Here is a 27173-nt window from a genome sequence, read left to right as displayed (position 1 = left end):
AAGAAAAATAACTGTGAATAAAAAACAAAAAAAAATCGTAATGACATTTGTAAAAGAGTTCTATTTAAAAACTCAACAAATTAACTAATATTTTATTTTAATATAAAACTAAATTATTCAATAAAATTTAATGCATACAAATAATATTTAGTACTTTTAGTCCAAATAATTCATTTTATCATTAAATATACATATTATATTTATTGTCTCCAATCTGGCAAACGGAGTTTTCATCCTATTTATACCTTGATTCTCATCCTATTCATGTACCAATTCAATTGCATACTTTTGATACAATAGTTGATTTTGAGAGAGAAAGAGAGAGAGAATGGAGATGGTTTCAAATGAGAATGGACATCTTGTACCTATTAGGGTTCCTGGTGGGAGTCACATTTTAATATCTAAGTATTTCAGATTCAAACCAACCGATGAGGAACTAGTTTCACTATTTCTCCTTCGCAAATGCCGCTCACTTCCGTTGATGGTAGATGTGATTGCTGAGGTTGATGTCTACAAGTTCAATCCATGGGAACTTCCTGGTATATATATTTCTATCATTCTTTTGTACCCGTGTTTAGTCTCGTCGAGTGAAAATCAAATCTAAAATCTTTTTATTTTTATCTTTATTTTGATTTTGAGCTTATCTTGTTTTGATTTGTTTAATATTTGTAATGACTTTTAATATGTAGATGATCACTTTTTCTACTTATTTTTTTTGTTTGTTTATTGTGTCATAGGATTGTCTATATATGGTGAAAAAGAATGGTATTTCTTCACCCGTAGGGAAAGAAAGTATCCTAATAGTTCATGTGATATTCCCAACCGAGCTGCTGGAATAGGTATTTGGAAGGCAAATGCAGTCGACAAGAAAATTGGTCATCCTAAGGTTCTTGGCATCAGAAAGACTATGACATTTTTCACTGGAAAAAATTGCAAGACTGACAAGACCAACTGGTTGATGAAGGAATATCGTCTCCACGACGATTATTCTTTCGGCAAAGTAATGCCTACAAAAATTATTTAATGATAGTATGTTGTTTAATTAAGTTTTATTTATTTATTTATATTTAATGGTTTGTTAATTATTTTTGTAGTTTAATCCATGGGTGCTAGTTCGCATATATAACAAGAAAGGAACGAAAGTGCCCTATCACCCGCCCCAACAGACAAATCTGCAAGAAGAAACAACTGTCATCTCTAGTCCCACGACAACTATCGTACCACCGACGACATCCTTTAATGATCATACGATGCATGTCATCTTCCCTGACAGTTTTATTAATGAAATGTTGCAACCTTTGACACAAGAGGACATTGATGAATTGTTTCCCATCACTTTGGGACAGGATCACTTTGGGAGTGGAGAACATTGATTAAATTTTGGATCATTTGATATAATCAGTTTTGGTTATTTCTTTAATTGTTTTCTTGTCATTTTTTTTTTCTACAATGTGTAAGGTATTTAAAATTATTATGTTTCTCAATTTTCATATCCATTAAAATTAGTTAAACCAGTAATTCTTGAAATTTTAATTAATTGTGTCAATGTAATAATTGGTTTTAAATAAATAAAAATATTATTGAATTACTAAAAAAAATTGAAGGTAGGTTTCTACCGTAATCCCAATGACACGACATCCATTTAAAAAAAAAAAATAGGAAAATGTTTAATAAATTTGTTGACAAGCGTCCAGATTCACAATAATTTAATAATTATTTAAGGATTTGTAAATTTCACAAGAATTTTATCACTAAAACACTTAAATTTTTATAAAAAAATAAAATTATTTTAAAAATAAGAATTAATTGAATTAAGATAATGTAAAGAAAAACAATAAATAACCATTAATAATTATTTTATAATACTTAAAAGGAGATTACGAATTTATAATCACATTGAATTATGATTCGATTATAAATGATAATGAATATGGAAAATACATTATTTTATATATAACAGAAATAGAAAGAAAGATCTGCTACAGCTCATCTTCATTAAAGATGTAAAAAAAATTATTTTATTAATTTGTATTTTTGCCTATAATTTATATTAGATGATAAACTATATATTTTGGTAGCAATATTAAATTTAAAAATTAATAATACAATTTATTACTATATATTTAAATATTATTATAATAAAAATTTAAATCATATTAAATATATAATATATTTTTTTATTTTTTTTTGTATAATTTATATAAGATGATACAAGATCATAAATGTTTGTGTAGTAATCTAAATTTTAAAATTAATTATACAAATTATTAAAAAATATATATATACCTTAAAATAATATTACAAATTATTATAATAAAAAATAAATCATATCAATTAAAATTAAAAATATATATATCACAAATAAAATAATATATAATTTATTTAAAAAATAATTATATATTTATTATATAAATACTTTTATTAATGTTTGAACTATTAATTATTTCAAAAAAAAAATATATAGAACAAATAAATTAGTAAAATCTATAATTCACATATATATATAATATTAAAATTTTATCGTTACTTTTTAACAGAATTGATGTATAATAAAAAATGATTAAAATATTGAAAAGTCAAAATGAAAGAGACTATAATTTCTATCTAAAATTTGTCTTAAAATATATCTTGTTATTTGTTTATTGGCTATTTTCTTTTTACCCTTAGATTTCAGTTAGTATGGTAGTTTGTTTAATTCGACTTTTATTTAATTAGATTGATTTTTTGTTATGTAATTTTATAATCCAAATAATATTTCGAGCGTTTGGTAGGCCGTTTACTATTTATACCCGTCAATTGTCTTGATGATACTTTTTTGAATTTGTGCACATCCCTTATTAACAACAAATGATATGAAGTTACCATATCTGAAATTATTTCTCTTTTGTCTAATAAAATGTTTTTGAAACTGATTTTTCATTTAGAGGCTCTTTTATAGGTATTCTCGTTTGATTGATACGAATTTCTCATTATTTTGACAATATATATTAAGATTGAAAAAATATGTATATTTTCTTAATCTCTGCATTGTGAAATAACGTCAACTAATTGATGACCAGTAGATATATAATGAGTGACAATGTTTCCAGAAATCAGCTCATTCCGAATAAATTGACAGTCAATCTCAACATGCTTCGTACGATCATTAAAAACAGGGTTACTAGCAGGGGCGTAGCCATAAATAAAATTCATATAGGACTGACTTGTCAAAAAAAAGTTATATATATATATATATATATACTATGAAAAATTATAAAATCACATAAAAAGGAAATCGTATATTCTAAATCGAACTATTGAAATTGTATCCTGCGATTTTTCATTGAATAAAACTCATCGATTGTAGTAAACTCTTTTTAAATGTAGATAATCATAGAATCTGTCAAGAATTCTTCTTCCATCTTATTCCGAAGAGATATTTTAAGAAGTTTCATAATTGAGAATGATAGTTCTGTTGTTGCAGTAGAAACATGGAGCGTTAAAAAACAAGACGAATTAATTTTTCAATTAAGTGATAATGATGTGTTTTTTCAGTCTCTACAAATCGTGGACATAATTCTGAAATGGGAGAAATATTCTGAAACCATTCATGATTAACTATATCAAGCTTATAATGGAATCTCTTTGTTGACATGAACATCGTATAATTGATCTATAACAAGCATTCATATTAGGTATCTAAATACTATTATTTTCTCAAACTGATTGTACAATCATTAGATGATTATCATAAGCTTTTGTTCTCAAAGTATGAATGATTATCGTATTGTAGTTGTCTAGAAATGAATGGTTTAGAAGAAGTCTGAACTGGCAATGATCAATTCTTAAAGTGATGGATGTCGATTGGTAATTAAGTTATGGTAATATGTATTTTGAACAATCCCTTTCCAATCCTCCTCTTATGGGAAGAGCTTCATTTGAATCATGTAATGTATGGTTGAAAATCAAGGCAAGACAGGGTGGAGACAAACATGAGTATATGATTTATGAAAATGCCTAGATAGCTAGTGTTTGTAATTGTTTGTGTGGGGTCGATCTTGTTTGATTTGCAATTGATAGCAGGCAGAATTGAAGTAGTAGGTGTAATAAATAAATTATGGCATTCAAAATGGAAAATGATCGGTCCCCACCCAACCCATATGGGCACTTTGATTAGATTTTAATTGAATGAAAAAAAACACATACGCCCACCGAGGGGCTCGAACCCTCAACCAAGAGCCTTGCGCTCTACCAACTGAGCTAGACGGGCTTGGTATTGCTTTAATTTTATTTTATTATAACAAAATCAATCTGGGCCAACTAGTGTTATAACCCACCATAGTCTTTGGTGTAGCTACGCCCCTGGTTACTAGCGATGTGGAGAGCTGACTGTCCGTCACAAAAGAAATACATAGGGAACGTATGCAAAAGGCCAAAAGTCTTCAGCAAAGACTTGAGCCATTTTAGTTCGCAAGTAGTAACCGCCATAACACGATATTCAGTTTCAATAGAGAACGGGGCAACAATAAGTTGCTTTTTGGTACGCCAAGAAATAAGAGAATGTCCAAGAAAAACCACATATCCAGTAAGAGAGTGACGAGTGAGAGGACATGCAACCCAGTCACTATCTAAGTACGCTCGTAGAGTAAAAGATGATGTAGGTCGCAAACAAATACCTTGGCCCGGATGACCCTTAAGATACCGAAGAACTCGCAAAACAGCATCCCAGTGGTGTTGCATTGGATTATTTAGAAACTGTGCTAAAGTGGGAACAACATAACTCAAATCTAAGCGAGTAACCGAAAGATAGACCAAAGGACCAACCAAACGTCGATATTGCTCAAGTTGACCGAAGATATCAGTAATAAACGAAGCAAGATAGTGATTTTTCTCCATAGGTGTGTCAATAGGGAGACACCTAAGCATACCAACTTCAGTTAATAAATATAGCACATACTTGCATTGGGATAAAAAAATCTCATCTGGACTTCGAGCCACGTCAATACCAAGAAAATACTTCAAACGCCCCAAGTCCTTCATATGAAAACACGAATACAAATAATCCTTAAAACGAGAAATCAACGTGGAAGAACTACTAGCAATAATTAAATCATCCACATAAACCAACATATGGATAGAATATGCATCTCGAATAATGCTAAATAAGGAATAATTAGCATAAGATTGAGTAAACCCATATGTACGCGTTTTTTTCTCATTTCATGATTTTCTTTCTATTGAAAAATTACCCCGTCTTTAAGGACGGTTTGTACAATCCAGAAATTATCGACCCCATAACTTATCTTCCTTACATGCTCCCGTGGTAAGACAAAAGGGATTTTTATAGTAAGTACGACCCATGCACTATTTAAAAAAAACGTTTTTCTTGTAATAAAGAGAGATATGTTAAAGACCCCTTAACTTACCTTCCTCTATATCCCGTACAAAGGTGGAAAGGGATGAGAAACCGAAAATAGAGTTCTTTAGTATAAACCTTTTGAATTGGCCCATATAGGTTTTAAATCGATATACTTGTGGATGTATCAATTTAATTGACTTAAGAGTCTCCACTTTAGTTTTTTCCCAAAGAAACTAAAGAAAAGAAAATCAGAGATTCGTTTTAAGAGTTCGGTATTTGGTTACGTATTGAAAATGTCTACGACGCTATGTCCTATACACCTGTCTTTACATACAATCTCTACTCCTAAACAATTGACCAGTTGATGTTTGAAGGATTGTTATGTTTTCGTTCTGAGTTCAGAACTCTTTTACTTGTATAAGAAATATTAACCAGTTTTGCAAAGGGGCTAATTATATTCACGAGGTACTTGACGAGGATAAAGCAATGAAAAGCATAGAGCACAACTCCTAAGGAAGAAAAAGAGAATCTTGATTTCCAAGGAGAGCAAATGAGTGTAAACAATGAGGATAAGTATTCGAATCAAATATTAAAAAAAAAATTCCTTTAAAAAAAGAAGAAAAGGGAATGGACTAATCCAAAGCCCTAAGTGTTTTCCCTTTCAAAATTCTTGGAGTTATGAAAATCCCGAATACAACACATTAAAACGAGTAATTTTTAAAAATAATTTCCAAAATTCCTGAAACTTCACACGATAGTCAAAAAAATTTTTAGAAGCTTAAAGTAATCAAGTTGAAATTTTTGGAGTTATAAAAGTCCAAATATGACACTATAAAGATAGACATATTTTGAAACGAATCTCAAAAATCCTGAAATTTTTTTATGGGCGTAAAATATATTTAAGAAGCTACAATTTTAATTTATTGATTTTTAGACTCGTGAAACTCAAGTTATAGCCTCTTAAAATTGAGGTTTTGCTAAATGGTACCTAAAAAATTCCAGAAAATTTTAATTTTGAAGAAAATAATATTTTTTAATTTTTGAAAAATTTGAAAGTGGTTTGAATGCTTGAATTATATTTTAAAGTTTTTTGTTAAATCTTAGAAACAAAAGGACTTTAGAAATTATTTTATTTTTGGATTTGGATTAGTTTAAAATTTTAAATCAAAATAAAAAGAAAAGAAAGTTCAGGGGCTCAATTGAAAAGAATAAAAAAGTTCAAGGCCTATTTAAAAATTAAAAAGGCTCAGAGCCTCTTTAAACAATTTGATTAAGTTGGAAAAATTAAAACATAACAAAATACAAAAAGAATCCGTCTGGCTCTCTTCCTGACTCCGGGGATGACGATTTCCGGCGGTCCTCGCGCCTAAGACCGAAGACTGCTCGAAGAGGACTCTCCGCCGGTCTGTTCGTCGCGCCAGGGCTCTTCCTTCCTTCTGCTGCACCTCGTTTCATTGCTTTGAATGAATCCCTTCATCGAAAGAACATATCAGCGTTGTTCTTCTAAACTGCAGGACAACCCAGCGACGTCCAGATCTCCCTCCTTGCTTTTGGATCGCGATAACGCTTATTGCAGCAATCCGTCTATTCGCTCGGAACTCTTCTGTGCGCTGGAATCGCACTCAGACATTCACAATCGAAGCATCAGACGGAGAACGACTGATGAATCAACATGTAACTTCTTTGCTTTCCACAAACACAGGTTTGGCGATTTCAGCAGACTAAAACTGGAATCCTTTAAACAAAATCGTTCTTATGATCCTAATCTAACTCCTAACTAATCCTAATCAGACAACTACCAGTTAAGGATTAACCAATACACATCTATTTCAGCCAGTTAAGGATTAACCAATACACATCTATTTCAGCATATGATTCAGCCAAATACTCAACCAGAAGTCAAATGAACTATAGATACCACTATGGCCAGGTTGTGATTTCTGTCCACCATGACCACCGGGAGCACCACTCTTACTCTTAGCACGTCGTTCTTGATACCACTCTGGATAACTATAAATACCAAAACAATTATCCTTCGTATGCCCTTTTTTATTACAATGGCTACAAATCCACTTATCCGAGCCATAGTCCTTGGATCTGTTACGATGCCCTGAGACTGCAACATTGACTAAAAAACTGACAACCTCAGTCCTAGGAGTAAATTTTCCTTTCAAAACAATATATTTTCGTTTCTCAGCAACAACCTTAGCATATGCAATATTAAGTGCATGTAATGGATCTATCATTATAATAGAGGAGACACAATTACCAAATTTAGTAACATACAATCCCATACAAAATTGATGGAGAATAACATGATTCTGAATCCATGTATACTCAGGTGCAGCCGCACATGTGCACTTTGACAGCTTCTCATTCCCAGCTAAATCATCATGTAAACGATGCAATTCAGAATAGTATTTAGAAATAGACTTACCATGTTGATTACATTCAATAATATGAGACTTAAGCTCCAGAATACGCAGTCCATTGTCCATGGAAAATTGCTCATAAAGATCATCCCACAAATTCATTAACCTTATCCGAATAACGAATGCGACCCCAGATCGATTCATCCAATGTATGCACGATCCACACATTAATTAGAGGAAGAAGAAGCTGAAAGAAAAAATCAACGTTAAAAATTTTGAAAAAAAAATCCGAAATATATCACTGAGAGAGCTCGGATACCATATTAAAATTTAAAAAGAGTATATATATTTTCTTGACCTCTGCACTGTGAAACAACTCTAAGTCCAGAATATTGGACAAAATAATAACGCTAATATTATGACTATAATTACGTCCAAAATATTGAAAATATTTTTGGCGTTATTTATCCACAAAAGGGGAATGACAAGTATTATTTTATTAGAAGCAAAGATCGTGTTCTCAATAAACTTTAAGATTGTTGAATTTTCTCCATTATAATTTTAAACAAATTTGTTTGAGGGAGAGAGTGAAAGAATGAAAGATGGTTTCAAATGAGAATGAACATCTTGTACATTTAGGGTTCCTGATGGGAATCACCTTTTAATACCTAAGTTTTCAGATTCAATCCAAAGGATGAGGAACTAGTTTCATCATTTCTCCTTCGTAAATGCCGCTCACTTCCATTGATGGTAAATTTGTCTTTTCGTTTAATTATGTTTTAAACTATTAGAACATTATGAAGAATTATGGTATTATTTCACACCATATAATATTGTTAAGAAAATTTATGTTTTTCTAGGTGGCTAGAATGACCCAAATTATATACCAAAGGATGAAGAACTAGTTTCACTATTTCTCCTTCGCAAATACCGCTCACTTCTGTTGATGGTAAATTTGTCTTTCCGTTTAATTATTTTTTAAACTATTAGAACATTATTAAGAACTATGTATTATTTCACAAGATAATATTGTTAAGAAAATTTATGTTTTTCTATGTGGCTAGAATGACCCAAAGTTATATTGTTGGGCCTTTGGGTTGTACCCAAAGGTTCAACAATCTCCCCTCTAGCCCACGGAGAGAGGCACACCGATCTTCAAGTCATCACTTGGTACTCATGCCAACAAGCTGACAACAGAGCTCGAGCTTGTCTTTTGGAACAATCTTCGTAAACATGTCTGACGGGTTCTTATCCGTGTGGATTTTTTTTAGTTTCATCTGTTGGTTTTTTATTACATCTCTTAACCGATGAAACCTCACATCAATATGCTTAGTTCTGGAATGATATGTAGCATTTTTGCTCAAATCTATGGCATTCTGGCTATCACAGAAAACAACTGCATCTTTTTGTTGCATACCAAGCTCTAGGAGAAATCTAATCATCCACAATAACTCATTACTAGCTTCAGTTGCTGCAATGTATTCTGATTCTATTGTTGATAAAGCCACACATTTTTGTAACTTGGATTGCCATGACACGGCTCCCCCTGCAAAAGTAAACACATAACAACCCAAAGTGAATTTTCTGTTATCTAGATCTCCAACCATATCAGCATCTATGTAACCTTCTAACACAGTTTCACCATTTCTAAAACTCAAACACAAATTGGAAGTTTCTCTTAGATATCTAAGAATCCACTTCACTGCTTCCCAATGTTGTTTTCCTGAATTAGAGAGGAACCTACTTACCACACCGACTGCATGCACTATATCTGGCCTAATGCAAACCATTACATACATCAAACACCCTACAGGTGAGGAGTATGGAACACTTGACATTTCATCATTTTTTCTTTCTCTGTTGATGGACTCATCTTCTTGCTAAATTTAAAATGGCTATGAAGTAGACAACTTACTTCCTTTGCTCCTTGCATGTTGAATCTTTCAAGCACCCTTTCAATGTACTTCTTTTGTGACAACCAAAGTCTATTAGCATTTCTGTCACGAGTAATCTGTATTCCCAATATCTGACGTGCTTGGCCCATGTCCTTCATATCAAATGTCTTGGACATCTCTTTTTCAACATTGCTATTATCTCAGTCTGAAAATTAAATCTGAAATCTTTAGTTTTTTTTGGGTAAATCCCTTATCATTGAGTCTGGTTGGTAATTATCTTATTTTGATTTGTTTATTAATTTGAATGACTTCTTATATATAACTATTTTCTTCTATTTTTGTTGTTGTTTTTTGTGTTATAGGATTGTCTATATGGTGAAAAAGAATGACATTTCTTCACCCCGCATGTACAGAAAGTATCATAAGAATGGTGATCTGCCTAATCAAGCTGCTGGAATAGGACTTGGAAGGAAAATGGAGTCGACAAGAAAGTTGGTCATCCTAATGTTCAAGGAATCTAAAAGTCTTTGGCACTTTTTACTAAAGAAGTGTCGTCTTCATTATGATCATTCTGCAAATCATTCTATTGTAGGAAACACAAGAATTAATTTTTATTGATTAATTAAGTTTTCAATTTCTATTTATTGATTGGTTAAATATTTTATATCTCCATCAATAGGTACTAGTTCGCATATATAATAAGAAAGGAACGAAAGTGCCTTACCATCCGTCGCCCCTGCAGACAGATATGCTAGAAGAAACAATTGTCATATCTAGTCTACGACAACCATCATATCACCGACGACAACTTTTTCTGATAATAAGATGGATGACATCTTACTAGACAAGTTTATTGATGAACTTTTGTTGCGGCCTTTGGCACAACAGGACATTGATGAATTGCTTCCCCTCACTTTTGGACCCGAGGACATTGATAAAATTTTGTTGCACACTGATAAGGACGCACTAATGCATGTAAATAACTAATTCTAAAAAATATTTGGATCATTAGAGATATTTATTTTCGGTTATTTTCTCATTATTTCCTTGTAATTATGCGTAAGGTATTGGAAAGTATTATATTTGTCAATTCTCTCGTTCATTAAAATTAGTTAATAGGGTAATTCATGAAATTTCAATTAATTATGTTAGTTTAATATTTGTTCTTAAATAAGTAAAAACATTATTCCCTCACAAAAAGATGAAACATCAAACATGTTTTTGTCGTCTGTGCGTATAAATGTTGTTAAAACTAACATGATCTTCATAAGCGAGTAAATTCACAATTTCAATAATTATTTATAAACTTGTAACATAGAATTTAATCACTAGAATACTCAATCTTTTATATGTTGATGGTTGAGTCAAATGTAGACTGGTCCCATCAAGTAAGCTTTATGTTGATGGTTGAGTCAAATGTTGTTGGGTCAGCTCTTTTGGCAGCTGGGCCTAACAAATTAATAAAGCCCATTAAGGCATATTTAATTAAGGGAAAAAAAACACAGCAGTTTTTGGGTTAATTTTTCTCTCTCTCTCTTCCAGCAGTTCTTCCTCCATTGAAGCAGTTCTTCCTCCATTGAAGCATCAGGTTTTTCTTCTGATTTCCTTTATCTCTTCTCCATTTGGTTAGCCATCTTTAGTGATGATGATAATGTATGTGAATGACAAGTTAGGATGAGGTCAATTGATAACTTCTGTTAGATTACCTCTAGGCTTGTATTGAACAACATTGTATACCCATTTGATATAGTGAATGATTTAAGTGGCCGAAGTGTCCCGTGGTTTTTACCTAATTTGGGTTTTCCACGTAAAATCTTGGTGTCCTGCTCTCTGTTTCTTTGATTGTATGATGCTCAATTGTTTTGGCTGCCTATTTGATTACACAAAAGGGAAAAAGAATTGTTAGGCCTTGTTGTAGCTTGTTTATTTCTGAATTGCTAAATATGTGCTATTATTCGATTTCTACAACAAGTGGTATCAGAGCTGAGTTCGTTTGGTGGTGATTCTTGTATAATTCAAATGGAAGAATCGTTGAGCAGTAATGGAACGATGATCAAACTCACAGCTACTAATTACACAATCTGGAAGTCACGGATGGAGGACTTATTGTGTAATTATGATTATGAAGACACTATTTTGGGTGATAAAGGCAAACCAGAGGCTATGACAGATAGAGATTGGAAGAAGCTGAACAGAAAGGCAGTTGGTAAAATCAGGCAATGAGTTGACAACAATGTGTATCAACATGTGGCTACTGAGGTTAATGCTCATAAAGTGTGGACTATTTTGAGTGAGCTGTATGAGAAGAACAACACTCAAAACAGAGAATTTCTATTTAGGAAGCTTTGCTCGTTGAAATATCAAGATGGGTCTTCTATGTCTGAGCATCTAAATGTTTTTCAGGGGATTCTAAATGAGTTGGCTGCGATAGGAATGAAATTTGATGATGAGCTTCATGCTATGTGTTTAATTAACTCCCTGCCTGATAGTTGGGAGATACTTGTGGTTTCAATTACCAATTCTGTTCCACAAGGTAAGCTCACTTTGAAAATGATGAAAGAGAGCGTGCTGAATGAAGAGGCTAGAAGAAAAGAACAGGGCTTCTCGACTCCAAGTCAGATGTTCGTGACTGAGAAAAGGGGTAGAAGTAAAAGTAAAACTCCAAAGAATCGCAGTGGTAGTTCAGACAGGTCACGTGGAACATCCAGCTCGAGAAAAGAGATTACATGTTATCATTGTGGCAAGCCAGGACACAAGAAGTATCAGTGCAGATCTTTGAAGCGGGAACAAAAGGAGAATAAGCAAGATGAAAGTAGTAAGGTTGCAGATGTGGGTGGTAATGACATCGATATTGTTTACGACAATGATAGTATCAACCTTGTTTCTCAAGATACACAATGGGTGGTAGACTCAGGTGCTTCTTATCATGTCACTAATCGTTGTGATATATTTGCTTCTTACACTAGTGGACAGTTTGGTTCAGTGACGTTGGGAAACCATGTTACGTGTAAGATTGTTGGAAAAGGAGATGTCTGTTTGGATATTAACACTTCGTGCAAGCTACTTTTGAAGAATGTTCGACATGTTCCTGATATTCGGATGAATTTGATCTCTACGGGTATTCTTGATGATGAGGGCTATCATAGTTACTTTGGTGAAGGAAAATGGAAACTCACTAAGGGGTCTTTGGTGATAGCTAAAGGAAAGAAGGTCAGTTCTCTTTATGTGACAGAGACTAAGTCTTATGGGGGAGAAGCAAATGCAGTTAATGATTGTTCAGCACAACTTTGGCATAAGAGACTTGGTCACTTAAGTCAGAATGGCATGCAAGTTCTCTCCAAGACAATCGATCTCCAGGGCTTAAAGTCCACAGATTTGAAGACATGCACAGATTGCTTAGTTGGTAAGCAACATAGAGTTTCCTTCAAAAGTTTCTCTCCATCTAGGAAGCCCAATATCCTAGATATGGTTCACACAGACATATGTTCTATGGATTCCTTGACTTTAGGTGGTGCTCATTATTACATAACTTTTATCGATGATTACTCAAGAAAGGTGTGGGCCTATTGCTTGAATACTAAGGATCAAGCATTGGATTACTTCAAGTTGTTTCATGCTGAAGTGGAGAGAGAAACTGGGAAGAAGTTCAAATGTGTTCGTTCGGATAATGGTGGCGAATACAGAGGGCCATTTGTGGAATACTGTAAAAGTCATGGGATCAAGCTTTTGAAGACTGTGCCAAAAACACCTCAACAGAATGGAGTCGCAGAGAGGATGAACAGGTCTATCAATGAGAGAATTTTGTGTATGTTGTCTCATGCTAAGTTGCCAAAATCCTTTTGGGGAGAGGCAATGAAGACAACAGTTGATCTGATAAATCTTTCACCCTCAACTCCTTTAGATGGCGACGTTCCAGAAAGAGTTTGGAGAGGTAAAGACGTCTCTTATGATCACTTGAGAGTTTTTGGTTGTAAAGTGTTTGTTCATGTTCCTCGAGATGAGAGAGCTAAGCTTGATAGCAAGACGAGACAGTGTATCTTTATTGGGTATGGTCACGGAGAATTTGGGTACCGATGTTGGGATCCGGTTAACAAGAAACTCATTAGAAGCAGAGATGTGGTATTCTTTGAAGATCAGACCATTGAAGACTTTGAGAAAAAGGAAAAGCCGAAGTCTACGAAGAATGAATTGCCTGACAATGGTAGGATTCGTACACCACAATCACAGCCCAATGATGTGGAAAATGCCCAAGTTGAAGTTGATGAGACTCCTCTAGTTGATGCTGAGCCAACAGAGGAAGCTGAACAAGATGATGATAGTTCTCTAGAGCCACCTGATGATCAGCATATTAGAAGATCTAGTAGGCAGAGACAACCTTCTAGTAGGTATCCTCCCAATGAGTATGTGATGTTGACTGACGGGGGAGAACTAGAAACCTATCAAGAAACATTGTCTCATGAAAACAAGAACAAGTGGTCGGTGGAAATGCAAGAAGAGATAAATTCCTTGCAAGAGAACGAAACTTATGACTTGGTGAAACTTCCAAAAGGAAAGAAGACTTTGAAGAACAAGTGGGTATTCAAGTTGAAGCACCAAGAGAATAGCTCACAACCTCGATATAAAGCTAGACTGGTTGTGAAGGGCTTTGGACAGAAAAAGGGGATTGATTTTGAAGAGATCTTCTCACCGGTTGTGAAGAGGTCATCCATCAGAGTTGTGTTAGCATTGGCTGCTAGTCAAGATTTGGAAATTGAACAACTGAATGTGAAGACTACATTTCTCCATGGTGACTTGGAGGAAGAGATCTATATGGAACAACCTGAGGGTTTCAAAGTTAAAGGTAAAGAAGATCTTGTCTGCAGGTTGAGGAAAAGCTTGTATGGGCTCAAACAAGCGCCTAGACAATGGTACAGGAAATTTGACTCCTTCATGGAAGCAAATGGGTACAGTAAGACTACTTCTGATCATTGTGTTTTCATCAAAAGATATAGTGTTGATGATTATGTTATTCTTCTGCTCTATGTTGATGATATGCTGATTTTTGGGCAAGATATTGCAAAAATTGAAAAGCTCAAAAGGGATTTGAACAAGTCTTTTGCGATGAAGGATTTGGGTTCAGTGAAGCAGATCTTAGGCATGGAAATCACAAGAGACAGAAAGAACAGAACACTTTGGCTATCACAGGAGAAGTACATTGAGAAGGTACTTGAGAGGTTTGCAATGAAAAATGCAAAATCGGTTTCAGTTCCACTTGCAGGTCATTTCAAGTTGAGTTCTAAACAATGTCCTACAAGTGAGAAAGAGAAAGATGAAATGAAGAATGTACATTATGCCTCTGCAGTTGGTAGTCTTATAAATGCCATGATATGTACAAGACCGGACATAACACACGCAGTTGGTGTTGTTAGTCGGTATCTCTCCAACCCTGGAGAAGAACATTGGTTGGCTGTTAAGTGGATTCTCAGATATCTTCGAGGCTCTTCGAAAGCATGTTTATGCTTCGGAAGTGATACTCCTATTTTGGAAGGTTTTACAGATTCAGATATGGCGGGTGATGTTGATTCAAGAAAATCTGTATCAGGTTTTTTGGTTACCTTTGCAGGCGGTGCTGTTTCGTGGCAGTCAAGGTTACAAAAGTGTGTTGCTTTGTCTACTACAGAAGCTGAGTATATTGCAGCTACTGAGGCATGTAAAGAGGTATTATGGATGAAGAAGTTCCTACAAGAGTTGGGCAAAAAACAAGAGAAGTTTACTTTGTTTTGCGACAGTCAAAGTGCCATTCATCTCTCAAAGAATTCAGCTTTTCATTCGAGATCCAAACACATCGACGTGAGATATCTTTGGATACGTGATGTGCTTGAGGCAAAAGAGCTGAACTTGGAGAAGATTCATACAAGTGAGAATGGTGCCGATATGTTTACGAAATCCTTGCCTAAGGACAAGTTTGAAGATTGTCGGGAGAGAGCGGGTTTATTGGAGCCCGCGAAGTTGCGCTGACGGGGGAGATTTGTTGGGTCAGCTCTTTTGACAGCTGGGCCTAACAAATTAATAAAGCCCATTAGGGCATATTTAATTAAGGGAAAAAAAAACACAGCAGTTTTTGGGTTGATTTTTCTCTCTCTCTCTTCCAGCAGTTCTTCCTCCATTGAAGCAGCAGGTTCTTCTTCTGATTTCCTTTATCTCTTCTCCATTTGGTTAGCCATCTTTAGTGATGATGATAATGTATGTTAATGACAAGTTAGGATGAGGTCAATTGATAACTTCTGTTAGATTACCTCTAGGCTTGTATTGAACAACATTGTATACCCATTTGATATAGTGGATGATTTAAGTGGCCGAAGTGTCCCGTGGTTTTTACCTAATTTGGGTTTTCCACGTAAAATCTTGGTGTCCTGCTCTCTGTTTTCTTTGATCGTTTGATGCTCAATTGTTTTGGCTGCCTATTTGATTACACAAAAGGGAAAAAGAATTGTTAGGCCTTATTGTAGCTTGTTTATTTCTGAATTGCTAAACAGGTGCTATTATTCGATTTCTACAACAAATGTAGACTGGTCCCATCAAGTAAGCTTTTGTGAACTTCAAAACTCCTTACAAGTTGGTTCATAGGAGACCGTGCTATCTTTTAAGTAAGGATTGAGATCTTATATAATGTGATTAATGTAATTGACAGGGTTGAGAAGTTTCGAGATCTCTCTACGAAGGTGGTTTGTTCTCGGATTCATATGGTTATTGATTTAGTTGCACTATGTAATGATGAGGAAATCGGGGCTCGCCATGTAATAGGGCCATATTGTTTAGAGCTGTGATAAGAATACTATTTTTTCACAGGATCTCTAAGGCACAAGCTAAAAATAACGTAATTAATTCAATCTCACTTCATGCTGTTGTTCATGAATGTGACTCGGCCATATCTACAAGTATTGTTCAATTTTATAAAAGTCTGTTTGAAGAGACGTATAAGAAAATACATAAATTGGATGTCATCACTTTCGACTCCATTAATTTGGTGCAAAAAGAGAAGTTGAAGGCTCGATTTACGATGGAGGAAGTCAATGAGGCTATTAAGGAGTGTGGTAGTGATATGGCTCCGATGATTTTATGACATTCTTTCCCCATGAGGTCTATTAGCCAAATATTTCAAGAAGAAACTAAACTGATAGATCTGGAATTCTTCACAGTTCTTGGAGCCTTATGAATGAGACAAATCATTGTAAAGTTCTAATTTTTATCCAATGATGAGAAATGATAAAATTTGTTGATATTTTCAATAATATAACTCTCAAGAAAATGTCATGTTTTCCTAAAGAACGCAAAAGTAAAATTATCGGACCCTAGAGCCTTATCGCTACCACAACCTTAATAGTCTCATTGACTTCCTCACCATAAATCGAGCCTTCAACTTCTCTTTTTGCACCAAATTAATGCAGTCGAAAGTGATGTCGTCTAACTTAAATATATATATATATATATATATATATATATATATATATATATATATATATATATATATATATATATCATATTAAAAATTATTTAGAAAATTTTGTTTAGAAAATCTAATATAAATGGTTCTGCGAGGTTTTTTGGAAACCAAACGAGACAGGATAATAATATTTTCGTTCCGCATAATTGCCATTCCTTTTAGTCAGATTATTCGGGTATTTTCCCAATTTTATAATTTTGGATAAAAAAATGTAGGGAAAGAAATGGATTAGAGTTGGTCTGTACAAAATGAAATATGACTGGTCGGCCTACATCAGGTCTTGAAACGACAGATTTGTTTTGTACGTTGGGCTTCAGCCTATGGGTTGGGCTTCTTCTTGGATCGAGTCCAATCTATAAAATAAATTCCAAACAAGTTAGCCCACTCATTAAAAAGTCCATTATATATATTTAAAAAATAATACATCTTGATATTATTTATTTTCTATTTTCATGGTCATATATTTATATCTTTATTATCTTTATAATATTTTTAATTTTAATTAAATATTTTTTAATTATGAATATATTTAAAAACCTAATTCTAATTTATTATGTTAACTTATATTTATATTAGTTATTTATATTGATACAACTGTTTATATTATTAATTAATAATCTCCTAAAATAAATTCGTATGAAAATATTTTTAGGAGATACATTTAAAAAAAATATGTAACTTTTAGGAGATGCGTATCAAAGCTTAATAGAAACACAAACTAAACACTTTTAATTTAATTTAATTTTTTTTCACACTTATATATAATTTATTTTTTATGTAAACGACAAAAATAGAACATCACGATGATTGTATATGAACATATTTTCCTAATCAAACGACACTATACGTGTATTATATTTAACTTTGATTTCTCTTCACAATTTAATATTTACTCTTCTTAATACTTCTCTTGTGCATTCTAGATGCTTTCTAAGTGGAATCTATCTTGATTACTTTTTACAATTAAGATTATTTTTTTTGGTACTTACCTAGTTTAGTTAACGATCTTCATGTGATGCACATAATTTAGTTTGTTTTCTATTTAAAATTAAGATTATTGGTAATTTCTTGGTCTAACTAACGTTTTTAGTCTTATCTAACTTTCTCTTCACAATCAAGATTCTTCTTCTTGGTACTCCATTAATTAATGTTACTCTAGTCTAGCTAACACTCTTCACGTGTCTAGTTTGACTAATCTTTACAATAAAAAATACTTATCATGATACTCCTATGGTGTACACTAGTCTAACTAATTTTCTTCATGTTAACTAACTTGAATCTTGATTTATTCCTCTTAGTACTAACTTTGTGCTATTTTGCTATAATCAACTGTGGATCTAAGTATTATGCTACATTGACTATAGCCCGGCCGGGTGGCTCACTAGCCCAAACAATAGCTACCCTAATCTTAATTCGGATTTGATAACCCAAACAGTAACTATGTCAGCTATTCAACTATTCCTAATCTGATAATTTCAAATAAAATTTTTAGCCTGGTAGATTTCAAATTCTTACACTGTTCTTATATGTAATGTTTTCACTTTTTCTAGCTAGCTTCATTGCTTTTCATAATCAAGACTTATTCTTAATGATTCTGTCCTTATGCTAATAGATACTCTTCATGTTATATATCTTGTTTCATAATCAAGACTTATTCTTAATGACATTGTCCTTGTGCTCCTACTACTATATATGATCTAATAAATACTCTTCATGTTATCTTGTTTGATTGTCTTTCTCAATCAAGTGTTATTCGTACTTCTAACGTATTTTGACTTTGGAATTATAACGCATTTTTAACTGAACAATCATGACTAAGCGTATCTTGTTTATTAGTTTAAGTCCTTTCCAGCAACGTTTTTGTATTTGGAACGATCATGAAGACTTGTCTAATTCACGTATACACCCTATAAGGAAAACCTTTAGTGTACCATTTATTCTCGATGTGAATCTTATGGTTCTATAGAATAAGAAGAGATAGTCTCAAAATTATTATTTCATTTTCTTGTTTTTATTTGATTTAGGGTGATGCATTTCATAGTTTTTGGTTTAAATCATTTCTTTTATTTGTATTTTTGTAAATTCCCCTTACGTGATCATATGATTTTAGTGATTTTTTTATTTTGTTTTTTAGTCAAGGAGAATTAATAAGATATTCACTTCCATAGTTTTTTATTTTTGTATTTTGTTTTTTTTATTTTGTTTTTGGAGTGATTTAGTCATTTTATTTAATATATTTAATATTATATATTGTTGGAAAAATCGAATAATAGCACCTGTTTAGCAATCCAGAAATAGACAAGCTACAACAAAGGTCTAACAATTCTTTTTCCCCTTCTGTATAATCAAATAGGCAGCCAATTCAATTGAACATCAAACAATCAAACAATCAAAAAACAGAGAGCAAGACACCAAGATTTTACGTGGAAAACCCAAATTAGGTAAAAACCACAGGACAATTCGGCCACTTAAATCATCCACTATATCAAATGAGTATACAATGTTGTTCAATACAAGCCTAGAGGTAATCTAATCAAAATTATCAATTAACCTCATCCTAACTTGTCATTCACATACATTATCATCATCACTAAAGATGGCTAACCAAATGGAGAAGAGATAAAGGAAATTAGAAGAAGAACCTGCTGCTTCAATGGAGGAATTGTTGCTTCAATGGAGGAAGAATTGCTGGAAGAGAGAGAGAAAAAAAAATACTAAAAACTGATGTGTTTTTGCCTCAAGCACATCACATATCCAATGATATCTCACGTCGATGTGTTTGGATCTCGAATGAAAAGTTGAATTTTTTGAGAGATGAATGGCACTTTGACTGTCGCAAAACAAAGTGAACTTCTCTTGCTTTTGGCACAACTCTTATAGGAACTTCTTCATCCATAACACCTCTTTACATGCCTCAGTAACTGCAATATACTCAACTTTTGTAGTAGACAAAACAACACACTTTTGTAACTTTGACTGCCACGAAACAGCACCGCCTGCACATATTTTCTTGAATCAACATCACCCGCCATATCAGAATCTGTAAAGCCTTCCAAAATAGGAGTATCACTTCCGAAGCATAAACGTGCTTTCGAAGAGCCTCGAAGATATCTGAGAATCCACTTAACAGCTAGCCAATGTTCTTCTCCCGGGTTGGAGAAATACCGAATAACAACACCAACTACATGTGCTATGTCCGGTCTTGTACATACCATGGCATACATAAGACTACCAACTGCAGAGGCATTAAGGTACATTCTGAATTTCATCTTTCTCTTTCTCACTTGTAGAACATTGTTTAGAACTTAACTTGAAATGACCTACAAGTGGAATTGAAATCGGTTTTGCATTTTTCATTGTAAACCTCTCAAGTACCTTCTCAATGTTAGGATTTGTATCTCCTAAATCCGACCTGCTTGAAAACAATCTGTAAAAACACAAGAAAAAAGAACACAAGAACACACATATTTATAGTGGTTCACTCAAATTGAGCTACATCCACTTCAACCACCACCAGATTTACTATGAAGAAGAAGGAATATAGAGTTTTTTCCTCACACTTTATCTCACTAGAATTCTGTCTCCACAATGTAAACCCTTAATAATCACATATTTATAGGGTAAACATTCAGATAATAAACCTAAATAACTTTGGTCAGGCCCAAGCCCAAAACCAAAAAAATAAAACTCAATAAACTCTAATTAACAATGTAGAGTTTATTATAAGTGTAGGCTCCATAACTCAACATTCTCCCACTTGGAGACTAACTTCATCATCTCTCAATCGGTAGTGGCTTTCCATTCGGTGTCTTAACGAAGAAGACCAATTGAAGTTGCACACAACTTCAGTTTCTCATTTGTCACAACTTTCATCAACATATCAGCTGGATTCTCACTCCCGGGAATCTTCTCAAGAGCTAATACTCCATCTTCTAAAGCTGACCGGATGAAATGATAACGAACCTGTATAAGCTTCGTCCTGCCATGATAAACAAGATTCTTTGCCAAATGAATGACACTCTGACTATCACATCGCAACACACTTCCCTCGTAGTCTTGACCTAATTCTCGCAAAAAGGGTTGTAACCACATCATCTCCTTAGTAGCCTCTGTCACAGCAACATACTCTGCCTCACAACTAGAAAGAGCAACAATCTTCTGCAATTTTGAAACCCAACTGATTGCAGTACCTCCTAAAGTATAAATGTACCATGTTGTGCTCTTCCTACTATCAACATCACCACCATTGTCAGCATCAACATATCCTTCCAAACCCATATTAGACTTTCGAAAACACAAAGCGAGACCTGTACTTCCTCTTAAGTATCGTAGTATCCACTTTACTGCTTCCCAATGTTGTCTACCCGGGTTGCTCATGAACCTACTAACAACTCCCACTGCATGTGCTATGTCTGGTCTTGTGCAAACCATCGCATACATAATACAACCAATGGAAGAGGCATACAAAACAGTTGCCATGTAATTTTTCTCCTCCTCTGTTGAAGGCGAATGATCTTTAGATAGTCTGAAGTGACTAGCTAAGGGGGTAGTAACTAGTTTTGCATCATACAAGTTGAACCTGATAAGAATTTTCTTCACATATTCTTCTTGTGAAAGCTTGAGAACTTCTTCATCCCTGAAAATTCTCATCCCAAGGATTTGTTTAGCAGCACCCAAATCATTCATTGCAAACTTTTCAGACAACTCTTTCTTGAGCTTGTTAATCTTATACAAGCTTGCTCCAACAATCAACATGTCATCAACGTAGAGAAGAAGAATAATGTACGATTTATCAAACCTCTTGATATAGCAGCAATGATCAACTTCACACCTCAAAATTGTTACTTTTAATGAAGCTATCGAACTTCTTGTACCATTGCCTTGGAGCCTGTTTCAAACCATACAGACTCTTCTGAAGCTTACACAATAGCTCATATTTTCCTTTGATTTCAAATCCTTCTGGTTGTCGCATATAAATCTCTTCATCTAAATCACCAAGAAGAAAAACAGTTTTCACATCCATTTGTTGAAGATGAAGATCTTTTTCACAACCAAACTCAAAATAGTTCTGATTGTCATCAATTTAACTACTGGAGAGAAGATTTCATTGTAGTCAATACCTTCTTTCTGTTGAAATCCTTTCACAACCAATCTTGCCTTGTACCTCATGGTTTTATCATGTTCTTCTTTAATCCTGAAGATCCATTTGTTGTGAAGTGTTTTCTTTCCCTTTGGTAGCTCAGTGAGCTCCCAAGTCTGATTCAACATCAAAGAATCCATCTCATCTTTCATAGCAGACTCCCACTTAATCGATTCATCAGATTGTATTGCTTCCTCATAACATTCAGGTTCACCTCTATCTGTCAACAAGATATAGTTCATAGATGGAGACCACCTCTCAAATGGTTTTCGATTCCTTGATGATCTTCTCAACTGTATAACCGGTGTTTGCTGATTTACCTCTAGGGCCACGTTATCAACGATTTCATCTTCAACAACACATTGTTCTTCTTCGACAATCGGTATATATTCAGCTGAAAATTCTCTCAAATCGACTGTACCAGTCTCTTCCAACTTGGAATCACCATCTGATGTCTTCCCAACACAATCTTTGTAGAGAACCTGTTCATTGAAAATAACATTTCTGCTACGAATGATCTTTCGATTTTGATTATCCCAAAAACGATAACCAAACTCGATATCACCATAACCAATGAAAAAACATTTATTAGACTTTGGATCAAGTTTGCTCCTATCACATTCATTAATATGAACATATGATAAACAACCAAACACTTTCAAATAAGAAAGGTTTACCTTTTTATTGCTCCAAGCTTCTTCAATAATTTTTAATTCAAGAGGAACAAAGGGTCCCCTGTTTATCAAATATGCAGTAGTATTAATAGCTTCTGCCTAGAAGGTTTTAGGCAGCCCTACATGCAATCTCATGCTTCTAGCACGCTCGTTCAACGTTCGATTCATTCGTTCAGTTACTCCATTCTCTTGAGGTGTTCGAGGAACAGTCTTCACCATACTGATCCCATTCATAGCACAATACTCTTTGAAATCTGAATTGATATATTCACCTCCGTTGTCGGATCTCAAGCACTTAACTTTCTGATTTGTTTCATTTTCAACCAAAGCCTTCAATTTCTTGAAAATAACAAATACTTCAGACTTGTGCTTCATAAAATATACCCATACCTTTCTTATCGAATCATCTATAAATGTCACGTAGTATTGTGATCCTCCAATAGAAGAAACAGGTGCAGGTCCCCACACATCAGTGTTTACCAACTCTAGCCTTTTTTTCTTGAGCTCCTTCCCAATTTTTAAGAAACTCACCCGTTTCTGTTTTCCAAGAATACATGTTTCACATAACTGATGTTCAACAGACTTCAGTTCTGGAATCTGCCCATTCTTCAAAAGAATTTTCATCTCTTTTTCGCTCATATTTCCCAACCTGCAATGCCACAGCTCACTGTTCTTCAAGTCATCAACTACAGCAGCAACTGATTCTCTGCAAGTTGAAGTCGTGTATAACGTTCCAGTTTTGTGACCTCGAACAACAACAATTGCTCCTTTAGTCACCTTCCACGCACCATTTCCACAACTGAAATTGTGACCTTCTTCATCAAGTTGTGTAACTAAGATCAAATTGTGCATTAAACTTGGAATGTGTCTCACCTTATTAATCTTCCAAACAGAACCATTTGCTATCTTCAATTTGATGTCCCCCCATTCCAACAATATCTAGTGGCTCACCATTTGCGAGATAAACTTTCCCACAGTTTCCAGCCACATAATTCTCCATTAATTCTTTGTGGGCAGTGGTGTGGAAAGACGCTCTTGAGTCCAAAACCCATGAATCTATCGGGCTATCAACAGACAGAAGTAACGCATCAATGACAGATTCTGTAACAACGTTGGCTGCATCATTTTTATCATCACCATTTTTCTTCGGTGCTTTGCAGTTCCTCTTTAAATGACCATGTTTATCACAATTCCAGCACTAAAATGTCCGCCCAGACTTGGACTAACTCCTCCTGCTCCTTGACATAGATCTGCTCTTACCTCGGTTGAAATTTCTATCATTACCTCTTCCCCTGTTTTCCACATTTAGAGTAGAAGCTTTGAATGTTTCACCAGAATCAATTTTACGAACCTCTTCAGCAAGAATACGATCTCTAACTTCAACAAATTTCAGTTTAGTATTTCCAACTGAATTACTAATTGCTGCCCTCATAGGCTCCCAACTATTTGGTAGAGATGCTAACAAAATCAGGGCACTAACTCCATCCTCAAAATCAATCTCAACAGATAGCAATTGATTCACAATTGTATTGAATTCATTCAAATGAGTAGTGACAGAAGTACCATCAACCATTCTTAAGTAAAAGAGTCTTTTCATTAAGTGTACCTTGTTGTTAGCAGATGGTTTCTCATACATATCAGAAAGAGCTTTCATCAGACCCATGGTGGTCTTCTCCTTTGTTACATTGTGAGCAACTGTCTTGGGTAGCGTCAATCGGACAACTCCCAAAACCTGTCTATCAAGGAGTTTCCATTCAGCTTCATCCATCTTCTCTGGTTTCTCACTCAAAGGAACATGAAGCTTCTTTCCATAGAGATAATCTTCAATCTGCACTCTCCAGAAGGCATAATCTGTCCCATTAAATCTTGCAATCCCATGTTCTATACTGTTCTCACTTGCCATTGTTTCCAATGCTCAGATCTAGCCTAGCTGCTCTAATACCAGTTGTTAGGATTTGTATCTCCCAAATCCGACCCGCTTGAAAACAATCTGTAAAAACACAAGAAAGAAGAACACAAGAACACATAGATTTATAGTGGTTCACTCAAATTGAGCTACATCCACTTCATCCACCACCAGATTTACTATGAAGAAGAAGAAGGAATACATAGTTTTTTCCTCACACTTTATCTCTCTAGAATTCTGTCTCCACAATGTAAACCCTTAATAATCATATATTTATAGGGTAAACATTCAAACAATAAACCTAAATAACTTTGGTCAGGCCCAAACCCAAAACCAAAAAAAGAAAACCCAATAAACTCTAATTAACAATGTAGAGTTTATTATAAGTGTAGGCTCCATAACTCAACACTCAATGTATCAAGTGTTATGTTCTTTCTGTCTCTTGTGATTTCCAAGCCTAGGATATGCTTCACTGAACCCAAATCCTTCATCGCAAAAGACTTGTTTAAATCCCTTTTGAGCTTCTCAATTTTCGCAATATCTTGCCCAACAATCAGCATATCATCAACATAGAGCAGAAGAATAACATAATCACCAACACCGTATCTCTTGATGAAAACACAATGATCAGAAGTAGTCTTACTGTACCCATTTGCTTCCATGAAGGAGTCAAATTTCATGTACCATTGTCTAGGCGCTTTCTTGAGCCCATATAAGCTTTTCCTCAACCTGTAGACAAGATCTTCTTTACCTTTAACTTTGAAACCCTCGGGTTGTTCCATAGATCTCTTCCTCCAAGTCACCATGGAGAAATGCAGTCTTCACATCTAGTTGTTAAATTTCCAAATCTTGACTAGCAGTCAATGCTAACACAACTCTAATGGATGATCTCTTCACAACCGGTGAGAAGATCTCTTCAAAATTAATCCCCTTTTTCTGTCCAAAGCCCTTCACAACCAGTCTTGCTTTGTATCGAGGTTGTGAGCTATTCTCTTGATGCTTTAACTTGAATACCCACATGTTCTTCAAAGTCTTCTTTCCTTTCGAAGGTTTCACCAAGTCATAAGTCTCGTTCTCTTGCAAGGAATTTATCTCTTCTTGCATTGCCACCGACCACTTGTTCTTGTTTTCATGAGACAATACTTCTTGATAGGTTTCTGGTTCTCCCCCGTCAGTTAACATCACATACTCATTTGGAGGATACCTACTAGAAGGTTGTCGTTACCTACTAGATCTTCTGATATGTTGATCATCGGATAGCTCTAGAGAACTATCATCATCTTGTTCAACTTCCTCTGTTGGCTCAGCATCAACTAGAGGAGTCTCATCAACCTCAACTTGGGCATTTTCTACATTATTGGGCTTTGATTGTGGTGTACGAATCCTACCATTATCGGGCAATTCTTTCTCCGTAGACTTTGGCTTTTCTTTTTTCTCAAAGTCTTCAATGGTCTGATCTTTAAAGAATACCACATCTCTGCTTCTAATGAGTTTTTTGTTAACCGGATCCCAACATCGGTACCCAAATTCTCCGTGGCCATACCCAATAAAGATACATTGTCTCGTCTTGCTATCAAGCTTAGCTCTCTCATCCCGAGGAACATGAACAAACACTTTACAACCAAAAACTCTCAAGTGATCATAATAGACGTCTTTACCTCTCCAAACTCTTTCTGGAACGTTGCCATCTAAAGGACTTGAGGGTGAAAGATTTATCAGATCAACCGCTGTCTTCATTGACTCTCCCCAAAAGGATTTTGGCAACTTAGCATGAGACAACATACACAAAATTATCTCATTGATAGACCTATTCATCCTCTCTACGACTCCATTCTGTTGAGGTATTTTTGGCACAGTCTTCAAAATCTTGATCCCATGACTTTTACAGTATTCCACAAATGGCCCTCTATATTCGCCACCATTGTCCGAACAAACACATTTCAACTTCTTCCTAGTTTCTCTCTCCACTTTAGCATGAAACAACTTGAAGTAATCCAATGCTTGATCCTTAGTCTTCAAGCAATATGCCCACACCTTCCTTGAGCAATCATCGATAAAAGTGATGTAATAATGAGCACCACCTAAAGTCAAGGAATCCATAAAACATATGTCTGTGTGAATCATATATAGGATATTGGGCTTCCTAGATGGAGAGAAACTTTTGAAGGAAACTCTATGTTGCTTACCAACTAAGCAATTTGTGCATGTCTTCAAATCTATGGACTTTAAGCCCTGAAGATCGATTGTCTTGGAGAGAAATCGCATGTCATTCTGACTTAAATGACCAAGTCTCTTATGCCAAAGCTGTGTTGAACAATCATTAACTGCATTTGCTTCTCCCCCGTAAGACTTAGTCTTTGTCACA

The 27173-nt window shown here is 34.5% G+C and overlaps 1 protein-coding gene across 1 annotated transcript; it reads left to right on the top strand.

The window, feature by feature from the left end:
* Nucleotides 1-334: 334 nt before the first annotated feature.
* Nucleotides 335-1373, top strand: LOC124930604 (protein ATAF2-like). The gene is made up of 3 exons (XM_047470934.1): nt 335-539; nt 738-1000; nt 1095-1373. Exons 1-3 carry the CDS (start codon nt 335-337, stop codon nt 1371-1373), a joined length of 747 nt encoding a protein of 248 aa, XP_047326890.1.
* The last annotated feature ends 25800 nt before the right edge of the window (nt 1374-27173 follow it).

This window comes from Impatiens glandulifera, chromosome 3, assembly GCF_907164915.1.
Source record: "Impatiens glandulifera chromosome 3, dImpGla2.1, whole genome shotgun sequence".
Taxonomy (NCBI): Eukaryota; Viridiplantae; Streptophyta; class Magnoliopsida; order Ericales; family Balsaminaceae; genus Impatiens; species Impatiens glandulifera.
Note: the sequence above shows the minus strand (reverse complement) of the source record. Positions and strands in the feature narration are given on the sequence as shown.